At 39.5% G+C, this 18,783-nt stretch overlaps 1 protein-coding gene across 1 annotated transcript in view; it reads right to left on the bottom strand.

Annotated features, from left to right (window-relative positions):
• The window catches only part of myo1d (myosin 1D), a 111,013-nt gene extending 93,416 nt beyond the window's left edge, over positions 1-17,597 (bottom strand). Inside the window, exon 1 of the mRNA XM_078280017.1 lies at positions 17,070-17,597. Within this exon, the coding sequence (XP_078136143.1) occupies positions 17,070-17,164 (95 nt within the window). The 5' untranslated portion in view covers positions 17,165-17,597. The remainder of the gene's footprint in view (positions 1-17,069) is intronic.
• Positions 17,598-18,783: the final 1,186 nt, after the last annotated feature.

Here is an 18,783-nt window from a genome sequence, read left to right as displayed (position 1 = left end):
CTGATGTAAGTGTTCTTGGATACACAGTTTGTTGCTAGTGCGTGACATGCAGGCTCTTCATGCACAGCAAACCACCAATCATGATCAATGTTGATTAATTTATCAAACAACCAAAGCAGGCCCCGCTAGTCGACCACAGCCTGACATTTAAAGGAAGCAACATGCATGCATTATTAATATCATTCACTTTAGCCTGGATTGATATTATATGAATACAATGGTGTCATGTCAGTCAACCAGTGTATTTAATCATCTAATTTCCCTCTCCAAAATCACGTCAGAAGAGTAGTCACAGCGCTCAAAAAAGTCCTTTTTCATTTTTATTTTCTATGTAGATGCACTCTCCCACAAAATCAGCCCAGTAGTCGAGAATTATTTATTATTTCCAAATAGAGCTATTTATGTCATCTTGTAAAAATGTGTCTTTTTTCATATCGCAATATATAAATCGCATGAAAAAAAAAAAAAAAATATCGCAATGTCAGTTTTTTTCCCAATATCGTGCAGGCCTAGTTTGTATATTTGTCATTAATGATTGATTAGTAACAACTGTTGCATGCTTTTTGTCCTTTACCGATATTAGCTGTCTGACTAAGTTAATATACCATAAAGAAAAACTGTCTCTGGAGCCTATTGTTTTCTTTGCAATCTTTGTATTTCAATATTACATTTAGTTTTTAGCTCACCCTTTATGTTTATGATCTTTGTCGGTGTTTTAACATGTTTTATTTATATGATGCTTTATTGATATGTTGCCTACTGCGCTACGAGCTCACCAAGGCAACATCCTGGCCTTTAGTCAAGTTAGTTCAACTAAAATGTCTTTGAATTTCCCCAGCTGTACTACAGAGATAGCACTTACTGGAAGATTAGCAATATTGCTAGATTCTGTTTCAAGAATAGCATTCAAGCATATGTTGAGGGGATATTTGTATAAATATTATCATCGGGAGAGCCAGTCTGGCATTGTAGTTTTCATTTTCCCACCCAATAACTAAACATTACACACTGGACAAACAAATCGTAGTCTAACCATCCAACATCAACACGACTCTTTGTGAAGCTGCTGCACAGTTTAGAGCAACACAGGCAGAGTTGCAATCAGTGTAAGGCCCACAGGTGCTCTGGTGTTTTTCCCCAACTCTGAGTTTATAAATAGCATCTACAAATCATGTTTGTGTCTATTATCCTCCCGTGGAGAGGGGAGAAGGGAAAAAATCAGTTAGTAGGAGCGTGTCAACTGAGATACAGGGTTGGCTGATCCATCTGTTCCACTCTCATTTAGGAGGATTTAAATGGACACACAGAACAGAGATTAGAGAACCTTATGGGCCATGATAGGCATAATAGAAGATTGCATGGAAATGAAATTTAAATTTGGTAACATGGTCATCTGTTTGTTTTCTAATTATCAGACTGAATTGAGCAATGTGAAGCCACGGGTTGGATAAAAGGTTGAGATATGCGTTAAAGTTTGAAAGTACATAAAACTGGAAGGGAGGGTCCATAAATCTTCAGGTGTAACAGTGCAACTCCCTCTGCATCATCCTCCGTTTCCCCCTTCATCTTTCTGTCTGTCCAGCTGTGAGGGGAAGTGTGTCTGAACTGTTGTGACCTGCAGCTGTGTGATCTATTTCCAAAAGGACCCCTCCCAAGAGCTGCCAGGAAATGAGAGAGAGAGAGAGAGAGAAAGAGAGAGAGAGAGAGAGAGAGAGAGAAGGTAGAGAAGGCGTGAAGAGAAAAAGGGAGGAAAAAGAACAAGCAAGCAAGCAGCAATCATAAATTGTGAGACCTCTGATTAATGGTGTAGAGTCAGACTCCCACTGAGGGACGTGCTGGTTATTATCGGCAGCTTTTTAAGATTCTGCAAAAGAATGAACACAAACTCCAAAAACAACAGCAGCTTGGTTGCTCACATTTTTGAGACAGTTGGAAATGGCTTTGAATGAACCCATTCATGTTGTGTTTTCTTCGGGGTGTTAATAGTACAGAATGGAACAAAAAAGAAAAATCTGCACCTCGATCACTCGTACTCACTTTATTTACAACGTTCTGGTCCTCCATTATGTAAAAATCATGAATTGAATTTTAGTGTGCAATTTGTTTGGTTCTCTCAGTTTATGATCAGATCTGCCTGTACAGTATAGCAGACGAAGTTTGTGGTTTCTGAACAAAGTGTTTCTTGGTGGGTGTTAATAAAGAAAAAGCCGTACTGTAGATGAGAACCAGGGCTTTTCCTTCGTAGAGGAATTTTTAGCGCCCCCCCAAATAAACAAAAATCACGAGCACTAAAATGATCAGAATTGAGAGACACTATAGCACTTCAAATCCTCTGACTTTGTTTAATAGCAATTTACCAAACATCAGTTGAAAAAGCAGAACATAAACTTGAATAGGAGCGCTTATCTCAGTTTTACCGTCCAGAGTCTGGCTGTCCCGGACCTCCCGGTGATTTTCAACGGTGGTATTTAAATATTAATATTATTTTTCTTAAGCAGTTTTGTTGATTGGGGTTTCATTTACTTACTAAGCATAATATACATTTTTGTTTATGAAATAGTCAGGCAAATGCATATAGTTTTCTGTCAAATAAAGTAACAGACTCATTGCCTTTACGGTAGCAAACCGATCATGCTTTCTATCGTGCGTAGTTACCCCCCCCCCCACAAAGGCCCATTCTGAGTCATTCACGGTCATATTGGGTTCTTACAAGCCACCATCTCTGCACTACGACTAACAAATACCACGGCCAGAGTCGAAGCGACCCATGAAGACCAACGTAATGTGTGCAATCTCGATGCATTGAGTTTCTTCTTTGTCACTCATATAAAATGCATGGGGAATCGAAAATCGTATGTATCGTGATGTTTTTGCGACGATTTTTAAAGTCGATTCTTTTCCCTACAATCGATTTATTTATTTATTTATTTTTAACAATGATTCATCTAAATATTTTCTGTTTGTACGGTAATGCTGACGCGACTACATCATATCCGTTTTCTGACTGAAAGCAGAAAATGCTGAAAAAATATGTACTTCTTTACAAATTAAATGTCAGACAGAATAACTTGTGATGAAACAGAAATTGTTGGCGGTATCGTTAACTTCTCTACCAACATCTCTACTCTCTCCCTCCACCTTTGCTCATTCAGACATACACTCACAAAATAAATCAGATACAGACAACTGTGCAAAGATGTTAAAAAGTAACTTCAAAGATTAGGCTTACACAAAAACACAGGGGAAATGTGACCAATGTTTTTCACTCTACCAAAGAACTTTGTCTGCCCCAAAAATACCCAAGGAACTCTAATGCCACACACACACACTGATGCACAAACCTACAGCATGTATACACATATGCACACACTCTCCCTTCAGATGTGAATTACAGAGCAAAGCCGAGCACAACCACTGTCTCCGATCTTGTTTGGGTGGGTCTTTTTTATGGTTAACTTAGGGAGGAGCGCAAGCAATTTATGTCATTTTCTCACCAACAATCCCTCCCTTCTTCCCAACAGAAAATAATTAAGAGGTAAATGTGAGTAAAAAAATGATGTGAGAATGCCACCCTCAACATCTCTCCCTGAGGCTGGACACACGGGTGTAATTATGACATAATTGTCTGCCTTTAACACCCAAATGTGTCACTTAAGTTATAAGGTCATATGCTGAGCGATTCCAAAATGAAAAGTACTGCTCATTGTACTGTATCGATGATGCATCGTAAAAACTTTATCAGCCTGTAAAGTTCTCGTAAAGTTCAATTCAAAACAGAATTTCAAGGCTACAGAGAACGTTTATCGAGACTTAAATACACTTTCTGTGAGCCATCAAAGTTGTAGTAATGAAGTAATCTGATTTAAACTGTACTGTGTCCTATATTGGTTCAGTGTGGAGGCCCATATTGAGCCGGCACGTGTCGTCATCATTATGTGTTTGAACTTCAGGGTCATTGTAGGAATTATGAAGGGTCGGGAGATAATCTGCGCCTGTTCCACTTTTATCTCAGAGTTCATTACTATCACTGCACTTGTTTAGACCAACAACAGTATGCTTTAGGGCTTATCCCCACGGCTGCTGGCTGGGTAAGATATATCTTGCCATTCAAAAGCTGGTTTTCTTACAGAACAGCAGGCAGGAGTCCATTCGGAACAGATGGAAAGATGCGAGGCAAAGATAATGTGCAGGTCGAAAGGGACAGGTGCATGCAAGTGCTAAAAAACAACGAGAAGTAGGAATGCCCAATATATCGATATTATATCGATACTGTGATATACTAAGACTAGATATCTTCTTAGTTTTTGGATATGGTAATATGACATGAGTGTTGTCTTTTCTCGGTTTTAAAGGCTCTTCCAGTTCTATTATTTGCCTTTACCCACTTAGTCATTATAGCCTACAAATTGTCACAATTTTAATATTGAGGTATTTATATCAATGATATTTGATTTTTGATTGCCCAGCCCTAACAAGAAGATAGTTAATGTAGTTTAGCCGTAACTGATTTGCACAAGACGGTCAGCTGCAGCAGCTGGGACACCCAGGGCCCAGGGAGGAAATTAAGATGAGGTCTTGTGGATTAACGGGTAAATTTGGCTCGTCATTGCGTAATATGTGACATCCATCCATCATCTCCACTCTATGACAGTTATTGCTCCTTAGTGGCTAATGAAGATCTACTCTGCTCCAGTTTTCATTTTGGGGACCCACCAGAATTGAGTCAAAAGTGTTGCTCTACTCCACTCTTTCATTTACAGTGTGACAGAGGCCTCCTTCACGGTCTGCAGCCGTCAGACATCTGGGCTCTGCATTAGGGGATTTTCCGCTGCTTTGTAAAGCCTGCTTAGTGCTAAACAGCAGCTCCCAGACTGTCTGTAGGAGATGTATCCATCAACACATAACACATCCACTCTCCCTCAGGCCCACATACTGTATATCTCCTCCCAAAATCAGAAGAGGTAGTTTCGCTGCTAACAACACAGTTGGCCTTGAGCAAGGGAGACGGATTGTGTAAGACATAGTCATACAAGACTTGTTGCGTGCTCACAGTGATGTTTTCTGAATTTCAATCTGCATGATTGGTTTCCTGTGAATCCCTTGTGCATGTGCAAATCATTTGTACTCACCACAGGAATGGCAGAGTCCGCCACTGACAATGCAACCTACTACGTGTGCATTTAATAATAACAGATATAATACCAGCCATTAATATCATTACAAAATGTTAATGATTATAACTATAGGTATATAAACAAGGTGTTTGTTGTTTACATGTTCAGAGTTTTGTCAGATGCAATACATGCAACAGTTGAAGATGATTCATTGCATTGGACATCAATATGATCATTTTTTTTTTTTTTTTTTATACATATATCGATAGTGAAAACTGATATCAATACTGTAATATTGATTCAAACCGTATCACCCAGTAATAGATTCAAGATGCTTCGAGTAGTGTGACATGTCACATTTTCCTGTTTATAAACCAACTTCAAATACACACTTTACAGACAGGTCAAGGCAGAATTTCCACATCCGTTTCACCAGCTTTAATAAAGAGGCTCCCTTTTTCCCAGCTTTACATTGTTCTACAGAAGTCAGTCTCAGGTCAGATTCCACAAGAACAGCGTTTGAATCGATATCAATTTCACCTCTGCATCCAGTACGTAGGAGGTAGACCTGGGTGTGTTCAGTTTACATTAAGTGAATTTAGACTTCTAATAGGCATTAATGGTGACAGGAAATTATTTAGCAAAAGTTACATCTTTGCTGCCTGCCCTCTGAAGGAGTTTAAAAACAATTTTGCGGAAGCGACAGTGCAACAAGTAGGGGTGTGAGAAAAAAAAAAAAAAAAAATAATAATCGATAAACTTGAGTATCGCGATATTTTATTTAGCAATACTGTATCGATTTTCAAAAACGCAATATCGATTTTTAATTATTTTTTTTTTATTATTTCTTTTTTTAGTTTACGTACAAAAATATTCATGTAAGACAACGGTTCACGTTTATGTTGTGTTTAAACCCCCTACCGCTAGATGGCTATGCTGAGATGCACCACTAGTGTCCTTGCCTAGCAGTGCCTGACTTTTTCTAGAAGCTAACAATGTAGCTATGGCTGGCTATATTAGTTTTTCTAAAATTATACTTAAAAAAAATCCCCATATATTGCCTTACGCACAGTATCGAAATATATTGAATCGTGACCCATGTATCGTGATACGTATCGTATCGCCAGATTCTTGCCAATACACAGCCCTAGCAACAAGCACACTAAAAGACAAAGCCATAACACTTGAAGAGTACTTAGGAGCATATGTTGTTTCCATTCACACAACAGGATGTTCCCATGAGGCTGGCAGGTCTGGATACTTATGGGAAATGGGAGCCATGTGTAAACAGCCTGGCTGAAGATCAGGTGGCTGACCCTCCTTTCTTTGCCGACTGGGATCGCAGCCTTCCACCCCCTTCACTCTCTCTCTCTCTGTCACTGTCACTCTCACTCACACACACACACACACACACCTATTACTGTAACACCTATCTATTACTGTAACATGCATTTAGATGATTTCAATCAGATTTAATTTCCAAAATTCAATAAAAAGGGCTTTCTGGTGAAATGAACGGCGGGGTGGTGGTGTGGTTTTTGGACCTGGCTGGTAGCCTCATGCAGAACTTGTTTATGTTTTGTTTTTTTGATTATTTTTTTGGCATTTTAGGCCTTTATTTTCACACGACAGCTGAAGACATGAAAGGGGAGAGATAGGGGGAATGACATGCAGCAAAGGGCAGCAGGTCGTAGTCGAACCCGCGGCCTCTGTGTCGAGGAGTAAACTTCATATATATATATATATATATATATATATATATATATATATATATATATATATATATATATATATATATATATATATATATATATATATATCTATACACACACACACACACACACACACATACACCTGCCCTACCAACTGAGCTAACCCGGCCACACGAGAACTTGTTTATGTTTTAACCATAGGTTGTAACACACTGGCCAGAAGCAGCTAATGTAAAAATCACAGGGGGCTCGGCTATGAACAGGGATGACTGGATGGATTTGGAGAAAGAGAAAAAGAAAAAGAAAAGAAAGGAAACAATACAAAAGAACCACCAGACATTAGTCAACGGGCTATTTTAGGAAGGCACTATTATTTCTATCAGAGCTAAAAGAAGGGCAGGGAAGAGCACAAAAACAGACAAAGAATAACAGCATGAGAATAGACGGAGTAGGGAAAAATGAATAGGGATAGAAACAATGGGATTATTAACTATTAACAGAGCAAAGGCCTGTTCTATTTAAAGACAGCAGTGGAAGAAGTACTCAAAACATTTACTCAAGTAAAAGTACCAATACGACAATGTAAAAAAAATAAAGTAAAATACTCCATTACAAGTGAAAGTCCCGTATTCAAAAGTCTACAAAAGTTCTTGGCCCCTGTGATCATATATTACATTATTGATATTAATGCACAGGAGGTTGGAGGCCCCCTTCAAATGGTCACAAGATAAATCTGAGGAGTTATGAGATGATCAATGAAAACAGAACACACTTTAAATGTCTTGTGTTTTGCATGTCGTGTGAGGACGTGTGAGGAATGACATCTCATTCATGTGTATTTGTATGGATAAAGTTGGAATGATAATTAAATAAACTTGAATTTGAACTTGGAAGGAAGAATGAAGAAAAAACTAAGTTCTGATAAATCACCCTTCGGTGGAACTGCAACTTTGTCAGGGGTTTTCTTTTGTATTTCATAAGCTTTTGTTCGTTTTTATAAATTAAACTCTTAATTTGAAAAGTAGCTAGTAGTAGTAGTAGGGCGGGCACAGCTAGCTGTCATAAACAAAGTGCAGTAAAAAAAAAGTAGTAGTAGTAGTTTTCCTCTGAAATGTAGTGAAGTAGAAGTATTAATTAGCATTAAATGGGAAATACTCAGGTAAGGTACCTCACAATTGTACTCAGGTACAGCACTTGAGTTAATGTACTCCGCTACTTTCAACCACATTTTAAAGATTTAAAAGTGCATTGAGTAGTTTCAGTAAAAAGTGTGTGTGTGCGTGTGTGTGTGTGTGTGTGTGTGTGTGTGTGTGTGTGTATGTGATGTAATGGGAGGCGCTGGCTGTGAAAGAGAGTAAGCTGTTCCACCCCCCACCACGGCTCAGGGCACAACTCCAACAGGTGGACAACAGAACAATGCAACAGTGTAGTAGGCAGAGAATGACATCACAGCCACGGAGCACAAACAAACATACACCAAAAAAACACACACACACACACACACACACACACACACACACACACTGAGTCACATGCATCATTAGGGATTCCCACACATGACGCCACATGATGCAAGCCGATTCCTGAAAAAAACTTAACGCTCACTGCTTCAGAGAACGAGGCTTAGATAAGAGATAAGAGTGTCTCGTGTGTGTGTGTGTGTGTGTGTGTGTGTGTGTGTGTGTGTGTGTGCGTGGGGGGATCGGAGAACAAGGCTTCTGGGGTGTTGTGTCTGGGGTTAATGTTGCAGACAGAGAATGCGGTTGCTTGTTAAATCATGAGCCAGACAGCTTTAATGTGACGCCTAACAACATTAAATCCTCTAGTGAGACAGTAACTACGGGAAAGGTGATGAAGATAATCCAGATTATTAACAAAATATCCAAGAGACAACCCGGATTTTATTAGCATTTAACGGAGACTGAAACCTTACATTTCCTCACTGATAAACGGAGTCATCAAGACGGTTTCTTCCTCTCAGCCGTCTACAGAGGTAAACCCTCGGGCTGGTATCGGTTGATCATTTCTATACAGGTGGTAATGCAATACCTGAGTCGTGGTACTTATATCAAAACCTTAGTTTGAGGAGAAAAAACCTAACCCTATTTTTTTTATTATCATATTAAAAGGTATGCAAGTCATTGCACTTCTATAACACTGTTGGACTCATGATGGGCAGGTAAAAAAGGTAAAGTATCAAAAAAGATGCAGCAGAACCAGAGATATTTTCTTTTTTATTCCACTCTTCATTGTAAAAAAGAAAAATGGTGCATACATCACCCACAATGCTAATTTGGCCAGAGATTCGGGTGTGTAATGCTAGTAGTAATGTAGCCTACAGCTCACAATAATAGAACTGGAACAGTCACTTCTTTCCAACTCCACAGCACCGGTATTTTTCAATTTTCATATTTTCAAACTTGTAGTCTTTAGACTCAACCAATGCTCACTCAAGTGACTCACTTGAGGCAATCTATGGAGCCATAAAAAGGCTGTATACAACTTTTTCAGCTACGCAGTAGTAATCCGCAACACCAGTAAACTGATGTTGATGTGTAAAATCCGTACATCTCCCCTTTTATCAAAATATACCAAACTTGCAACAATGCATAACGTTGTCTTAACAAAATCAACTGTACAAGACCTTTGCCTAAATAAAGTAGTCTTATATTAGCAAAGTTTCAATCTCAGCACAAGGTCCATTTAGGACTAGAAGTGCTCCGAAAATCTACAAATCTATGACATCTCCAGCAGAAATCATCTAGTCACTTTTCTATACTTGATGCTACGGACACATTTGGGCCAGTACTCAAGAAATATTGAGGTTTGATACGAGGTTTTATTAAACCCCATATCTCTTTCTTAAAATATCAGTGATGAAACATATTATACATACGTATGAGACACATATTACATAGTATAAGAGGAATAAAGTTATAAGAGAAAAAGGGGAGAGGCAGTGGCCAAATGAAATGGCAAGATGACACAAAAGGCACCAAAAAAAGAGAAAAGAATAAAAACTTGAGCTTGTGCTAAATGGCCTGCTCACGACCCCGCCTGCCAACTCAGGCAGTCCACGAATGAGACGTCTCTGTGAGCTGGTGAACTTATTTTAGAGGGGAATAAAGCTTTACAAGCACAGCCCCTGTTTATGTAAGGATGGTAATGTGTTTCAGATTACAGGCGGTTGTATGGAAATTCTTGTGGCGAGACTGGACTTTTCACTGCTGGATTGCAGGGGAGCGGGCCTACGAGGCATTTCTCCAAAAGCCTTCTATGAATCCGTCAGTTCAGGGGAGACTCCCCTTCATGATTAGCCCAAAATCTCCCGCGAGTGTCAGTCTGAGGAACTGAAGCAACACTTACATAAGAAGTTCTCATGGAGTTTTGACAACAAAAATATAAAACAAGCATATTCTACTAGCACAATTGGCCAGATCCTGTCCCTTTAAGCCTATGATTGTAATTGACATTGTACTCCCTCGTTGATGTTCTTGCCCAAGGGAAAGAGCTACTGGGAAGCTAACAGGAGAACACATCTATCTTAGCGTTCATCTATAAATATTTCTCTTCCAGTCGCTGACCAAAGCTAAGCGGAAAAAACTTTAATAAGCGGGTTGGGATTAAATATTCTTAGAGGCATTTGCTGCACAGTATCACCCATTTTCATCTTTGCTGCATGGTAAGAATAGGTCAGACAGAAAGTGTTCTGCACGTGGACTTTTATTGCTGAAGAATGAACAAAGGCATGAAAAAGCAAATATGTGAGCTAAGAAAAGGACGCTGGGCTAAACATACTTTGATGCCAAATGCCAATAGTTTTAACTTTAAAAAGGATCCTCATATGGCACAAAAATGTTTTCACTATGACCTGGGCTTTCCCTTAAAATTAAGACTTAAATGAGGCTTATTTACGGAGCCATATCTCACAGGACCTTGGCAAGCCCTACTCTACCTTAGCCACATGGGTACTTTGATCCCTCTGATTATTCTGCAGGATGAAGAGAGACAGAGTTGGGTTGTCCCTTTCTGCACCAAATTATTCTAGTCTACATACCAGTTAAAACAGGAGAGCCATTGTTCCTTAAAACAGCAGATGTGAATATGTTGCCTGTAATTTCAAGGTGATATCCAGGAAACACCAGAAATGCAACTTTTGACAAACTTTTACTTTCAAATGCTTGAACTGTGTGTTGCGTAACTCTTTCAGAGCATGTCTCAGTGCCACCTGAGAATTAAATCCCCCACAATTTTGAATCTCATAACCATGATGTGCCTGTCTGCACACAGGAATCTCAACTCAGCTATGAAGAGGAGCTGCAGGAAACAATGAAATGTGAGGAGCAAAGGCAAGGGGAAATGCCAGCTTTCCTGCTTGGTTGGCCTGCTCCATATTATTAGAGACTTCCTGTTCAAAGTCCTCTTTAAGTCCCCATAGATGGGTTCAAAGGTCAAATCACTTGGAGCAGTTCATTCAGTCAAACAAACAGGAGCCTTTAGAATTTCAGCACAATATTTTCACTTATTCAGACATGATATTCTATATATACACAAATCTTGAAAATTATTATCTCTAGCCCACAGGGAAAACAAAAAAGGGTGCAGTCATGGGCTAAGAATTCTTAGCCTCTAGTTGAACATATTTGAACCAGCTATGGGGGCATACCACATCTGGGCAAATCCGACTGCGTTGTGTGCTAAGCGGACTAAAAATAGCGCACACATTTGGGCTCCAATTGTGTTTTGCTATGGGATATAAGCCCCCCCGTCGTATACTCCAACAATTAAAAAACAAATTCCTGTGAATCGTAGACACCTTCTTCTTGACCAATTTTCAATCATCTGCTTAAAAAGTTGTGTAGTGCGTTCAGTTTTTTTACTCTGGAATATCAGACACCCATTTGGAAGAAGAATTGAAGAAATCCTTCCATAATTATTTGGGAAACACATGGAAGTTTAGCAGGAATGTTTTTTCATGGATTCCAAGGGACAGACAAAACAATGCTGCCTTATAAAGACATTTAGTTGCAGTATAAATGTGCCTGGCACACATACTGTAAGCTTACAGGACCATCAGACCTACAGCGTGCAGATTCCTTTGCTCGTTACTGTTAGTTTGAAATAGCTTCCTGTAATTTTGTCTGTATTTATCTATCTATTCATCCTTCCTGCTGAAGAGCTAATGAGCTTATGAGCAAGACACTGTATCCCTGTTATTTTTAAGGAAACTCCTCTGTAGCTAACTATGCCTGACTTGTGGCATCCCTGTGGGCACCAGTTAAAAATCAAGTTAGAGAACCAGAGAGCAATCTACGTAAAGAAAAAACATGTATTTTGATACTATAATTCCCTTCAGTCTGTAACCTGCTGTATTTTCCTGCCATGAGTCATTTTTAATCAGTTGATTCTCCTATATAAACACACGTTGGTCCAATGGGCTGTGCCGCACAGTTTCAGCCCAAGAAATCTTATCTGCTGACTGGTCGATTCAGGCAAATTCCCAAGACCCTCCAGGAATTTGGCTTGAACTTTTATCCTACCAGACATCTCTACAGAGAGACTGGGCATCTGCTGGGCTCTATTTAGAGATGGGGAGGCTCTCTGGAACAGGCCACGCAGTTCAATCTCAAGTCAAACAAAGTAAATGTCAACTTGAACAACCATGTCTGGCCCCACCGAGGGGAAACGAGCAATCTTTTCCAAATAATGCCTCACATGCAGCTTGGGGACTTGATTACCAACTCAACGTGGCAAGCACTTAATGGCACAAGTAGAAATCCCCTGCACTGCAGTGTAATTCAGTTGGTTGCAATGGTAGAGTTGCTAAAGGACGGCTGGCTGCACACCAAAGCTCGGCTTTTGACCCACTTCAAAAAAAGAAATTGAGGGATTTTCAATGAGCAAGCCTGATGAACCTTTTCCAGTAAAACAAAAAAAAGAAAGAAAAAGAAATAGATTAATTTTGTTAAGTGGGTCTAGACTGGAGCTGAGCTTTGGTGTGCAGCAAGTCTTTTTCATGATGCCAAGCATTTAACTGTGAGGCAGTTTCCACATGTACTGTAGTGTAAAATACACCCAGGAGAGATGTGCAGACGTGCTCCAGCCCTACATGTTTTGGATAACTGTACCAGGACAAATGGAGACCATTAGATGCCTCGTGCCCTCCGGATCCCTCCTTTAAGCGATCCATCCACCCAGGCAAACACACTCACACATGCATGCATGCGCGCACCCTCAGACTATGGGAAAAGGAGTAAAAAGGAAGCACTCCTGGCTGGTCACACCCTCTACAAATAACAATCTGCACACGCCATCTCCGGACCGAGCTGTCTAGCTGGAGGGAAAACAAACAGGCCTCATTTCCCAACTCTCTCCCATTTTCTGCCTGACTGTCTAGTTGCTCTCAGGCCTTCTTGCCTGGCTGCCAGAGCTTCTGTACACACCACCACAACTTATGTAATTTAAGAGGTATGGCAATAAAGACACTGTTGACCAGAACTGCCTAGTCCTCTATCAAACATGCACACCTGCCACTCTCTTCTCTCAGACATTTTAAGCTTCAAATTGATCCAATCCATTGAAATTTAAGGCTGCAACTGATAAGTATTTGCATTATCGATTCCTTTGCTGATTATTTTCGAATTTATTGATTAATTGTTTTGTCTAAAAATTATTAACATATGGCTATCATGTCTTGTTTTGTCCAACCAACAGTCCAAAACACAAATATGTTCAATGTACTGTATTGTAAGACAAAGTAAAGCAGCTAATTCTCCCATTTAGGATGATGGGAACATCAAATGTTTGGCATCGTTGGGCTTTTTATACATCACAAAATACAAAAATATCACAAATAAAAAAAACAATAATTAGAATAACTTGGAATTGAAACTTCTGATAGTTGATTTTACAGTATAATATCGTTGTCTGTACGTTAGAGTCTGTCATCAAAATAATTTCTGCTCTTCTCATAGAGAACTTCTCACACACAACCCTCCTTTCTGTTGTCACATATTTCAATATATTATAACTCTTCAAAATCTCCATGCAGGCAGACCTTGCCTTAATGTTCTACATTTCCAAGAACATTAGCAAACACACTATGACAAACATACTTGATGCAGAATCAAGAATGAAAAGTTTGGAAATGCTGACACAAACTATCTTAACGCAGGAGAACCACAGTGGATTAGATTTTAGATATCAACAGTTACACACAGGGCAAAGAAAGTACTTGAAATCCCCAGAGTGCACTACACTTGCTTATAACAAGCAGATGAATGTCGTCTTCATTTATCACCCTGATGGCAGAAAGGAAATCACAACATTTTTGGTATGGAGGACATTCATTCTTGTAAGTATAAGTAGGCCCTGTAGCCCACTCTAATTGGCCATATAAAGGATAACATGCAGCCTAGCCAACAACAGAAACCTGCATCCTTAAAACCCTCCAAATATTTATTCTACAAGTCACTGTTGGCAGTGTGTCTAGAATACTGACTTGAAAATTCACTTTATAATGACTAGTGCAGTCAGCACCGAGAAATTATAACAAGTGAGATAATGACAAAGGAGTTTTTATGAAGTGTTGTCATGCAAACAACTACAGTATACCCAGGCTGCTATGGGCTACCAAGACACACCAAAATAATATAAACTAGATCCAATACAAAGAATCCAGAAAGAAAGAATAACTTACAAAATCAGATCCTCAGACCTTCATGTCTACAACAAAATCCATATCTCTACAAGACTTCTGCACATATACAGTATGTGCCCACATCGTCTTACACAATGCTTAAGTCATGTCATGTATATGGCCTCGGTATTGCAATGTTGTATTGTTGCAAGATTATAAATGCAGTCTAATCATTTTATCAATAAAGTGTGAACTTATAGATTCATGATAAATCATAATGATAACCTAGGAAAATCTCATTAATGATTAATTCAATAATCCATTTTGCCTTCTTTTCCAGGCTGGGGTTTAGACAAAGTTAGTAGGGTTGGGAATCACCAGAGGCCCCACGATACGATAGTATAGCGATTTTAAACATATTGCAATATTCTGCGATATATTGCAATGTATTACCTTTTACCAACTTCAAATGTTTCCCTATTTCAAATCATGTCCCCAAAAGGAAACGTTGTCAACATCTGGTTTATCTAAAAAGATACATTTCTGTTTGTTCATCTCACTTTAATTGTATTGCTGCAAAATGGGATTGTCAAGCAGACAAACTGACCAACATACATACACACACACACACACACACACACACACACACACACATACATTATATATATATATATATATATAATAGATCAATACTTGCCGTCTGTGTATCGATACAGTATTGCAACAGAAAATATTGCAATACTATGCTGTATCGATTTTCCCACCCACCCCTAAAAGTTAGCAAACTTAAACATATCAAAATTAAATAACCATTCCAATTTGGGATCATCTGTAGCTGAGAATAGCCTATGTCAGGGTTTCGTGGTCAAGCCATGTCATCATTAAGGCGCTGACACACCAAGCCGATAATCGGCCGTTGGACAGTCTGGCGAGGTCAGTGACTCGAGTCTGTTCGGTGTGTTCCGTGCCGTCGTCCGTCCGAGGGGCCGTCGGCCTTTATTTTGGCCGATTTGACATGTCTAATCGGCGGGGCGGGCACTGCCGGCAGTCGGACTCAAATGACTCATCTGATTGGTAGAGTGCTAACCCGGAAACGGGGAGCGGAATGAGCGTGACTAAGCCTCTCAAAATCTGACGAAAATCTTTTAAACTGACCTTTGTCGATCTGAAATGAAGACAGATTCAACAACTGCACGGCCTATTTCTCGCTTAAAATGTTTTCAGAAACACGTTTCGGTGAACTATTTTAGTACAACATGAGATCGTATTCTGAACAAGCCGCCATGACAGTCTGTCTTTGAATTTCCAGAGAAACCAGACCCACGTGACACATTCGTCCAATCAGCTGCCGGTTTTCATTTTTGGGCAACAATACAGATTAGTGCCGCCTGCTGCTATGAAGACGTATCGCGTCTCGTCGCTTTGGTGTGTTCCGAGGAACTTTTTTGACCAACTCTGGGAGACTGATCAGTCCAACTGCCTTTTCTGCCGAGGGTCGGCCGTCTGGTCAGTGTGTCTGCAGCTTTAATCACCACATACAACGCAGAAAAGAAATGATACTCAACTCCCTCAAAGCAAAACCGCTCGCTTACTGAACCATTGTTGGCTCTTTGATAAGAGTGAGGTAACACGTGATTCAGGAAGTAATATTTGGTTTTCTATGCATATAAGTCCTTGATTTTGGTTTTGACATGATCGTTTCAGACCCTTTTCTATCTCCAGTAACAACTTACTTTAATTGGTCTTAATATTACACTATAACTTGTTCTAATGTTATCAGTTAGACTACTGTTCTATCACCTGCCATTGTGTTGTCAAAGATCTACTATAAGGAGTTTCCAACTGTAGCAAGCTACACTAATGATGTCGTTTTGACATCTAACTGTACCATGACTGTGTCCACACACACACCACGTCCTGCTGAGCACTAAAAGCTCTTCCAAACTCAATAATCAGGTATCAGTTTGCACTAATTACAGATGGCAGAGGTGAGGAAAGGAGATGGTGAAACTGATTCCAAGTCACAGTCCACATGAAACGTCATGTTAACACACAACTGCTCTCTTCATTCCCAAATAATGCTTGACATGCTGACAATGAGCCACTGCCAACACAGCTGATAGGAACCGGTCTTCATGATAATGTGTGTGTGTGTGTGTGTGTGTGTGTGTGTGTGTGTGTGTGTGTGTCTTGGGTGGAGTCTCACACAGCATTTTTCGAAGGGAATTACCTAGGGGATAAGTTTGATCGAAAGAGGGCATGAAATGAATGCAGTGGCATCACTCAAACAATTGTAACACAAAATGACATAGGCTACAGTATCGTTGCAGGTGCAGTGACAGACATGCTGGGTTGTTTGACAACTTGTTTCCATTCCTATATTTTAAGTAGGGACCAATGTCGAACTATACAAGAGAAAATAACACTCTGAATGAGCCAGGTAGCACCTGTTGAGGGACTAAAAATAACACATTTTCGGCTAAAATGATGCTAAAAAGAGAGCTTTTTTTAGAAGTTTTTCCTGACGTGTTTCTCAACCTTTATTCCCTTGACCATGAGTGGATTTACAAAGGTAACTAAATGGCCGCTGCACGGTTGGCTTACCTGAGTTTTAGGTTAGTCATGAACTCTTCCATAGACACGTTGTCCAAAAGCACAAAATCTGCTTTTCCATACTCCAGGCTCTCGTGCTCTGCCATGCTGCTACCTTTTTTCTCACTGAAGTCCGTGGATGAATGTTTTAACAAATTGCTTTGAAGTGCCGACAAAAGGTGAACATTGGCGGGCTTCTGAGCACCTACTCTCCTCAGTGGACGGCAGTGTGGTCGATGCGCATTTTCACTAGTCAAACAGTAATTTCAGTCATGTTTGATTAAGGTTATAAACTGTTTAAAAATGCCCTGTAGCTTCAAATAGTGAAAGTAAACTATGCGGTTTTTTTCCTCATAGGTCCGGCGTTTCTGTTAGAAATAGCAAATGGTCCCAAAATATCCTCATGTCCATACAAAGTTTCCTCCTTACGCAGAAATGTAACCTTCCCCGTTACATCGTGCGCCAGCTCCGTCAGTTTTCCTGGAGTTTGTCTCCTGTCGTCCCGGTCGACCATCCACCAATGGGATTGAAGCCTCCTCTCTCTATCCCCGCCCCCCGCCCTGTGGAGAGGTGTTGGTCAGACTGGTCAAATATTTCTGAAGACCACAGCTCCGCTGTTCCTGATACATATTTCAGCGATGACGGGGCCACCTCTAAAATGTGAAACACTCGAAGAAAAAAACGTAATGTTTTGGCCTGACGTTTATGATGCCCTCTGTTACCATAAAAGGAAAAAATAGACCTCATCAGAATTTTCTCAATGGGGATGAATGAAAGTTATGGTTTAAACTGCAGCCTTCTCATTTCAACCTACTGACTTCGAACTATTATCAATTGAACTATCAGGTACGTATTCTTTGATCTGCCCATGTGGACTCTGAATGAGGCCTCCCGCTGAGCTGAACACCAAGAACAGACTGCCACCAGTTACCCAGCAGGTTCACACTGATGTTAGTGCCCCACCTGGTGTAAAACACAGGCAAGTGCCTTTTTCAGATAAATAGATAGATGGATAGATAGATGGATGGATAGATAGATAGATAGATAGATAGATAGATAGATAGATAGATAGATAGATAGATAGATAGATAGATAGATAGATAGATAGATAGATAGATAGATAGATAGATAGATAGATAGATAGATAGATAGATAGATAGATAGATAGATAGATATTATTTACAGATACATTCATCAAATCATTCTGTTTGATGTAAAGAATGTTTCTCTATTTGTAAATTAAAATGAAACATTCAGTAGCTGATGTGCAGTATAGAGACATATTGTAAGGTAATTATATAGAGGCTACCTGTGTCATTTAAAAAGCCAGCACATTCTTGTATATTTTTAATATTTAAGGATTAACACAATAATGTAATGTATAATTTGCATAGCATCCATCACAACCTGTAAATACAATTATGAACCTGAAAATGAGCATAGTACAGTATGAGGTCTTTAACACATAGGCAACAATATAAGATGAGAATTAAATTGGAAAAAAGGCTACATTTTACATACAATTTCAACTATAAGAAGCAGGCAATATCCATACTATCTGTGATATTAAGAGAGTACAATAAATGCAAATGTACCTTGTACTATGCAGTCAACAGTTTGCTGTCCTGACCAGAGCATGTAGAGAATCAGAATCAGAATCAGAATCAGAAAGTATAAAGTATTGCCAAGTACGTTTTTGCACATACAAAGAATTTGTCATGGTGTT

This window comes from Sander vitreus, chromosome 21 (genome assembly GCF_031162955.1).
Source record: "Sander vitreus isolate 19-12246 chromosome 21, sanVit1, whole genome shotgun sequence".
Taxonomy (NCBI): Eukaryota; Metazoa; Chordata; class Actinopteri; order Perciformes; family Percidae; genus Sander; species Sander vitreus.
This window is presented reverse-complemented; position numbering and strand designations above follow the sequence as displayed.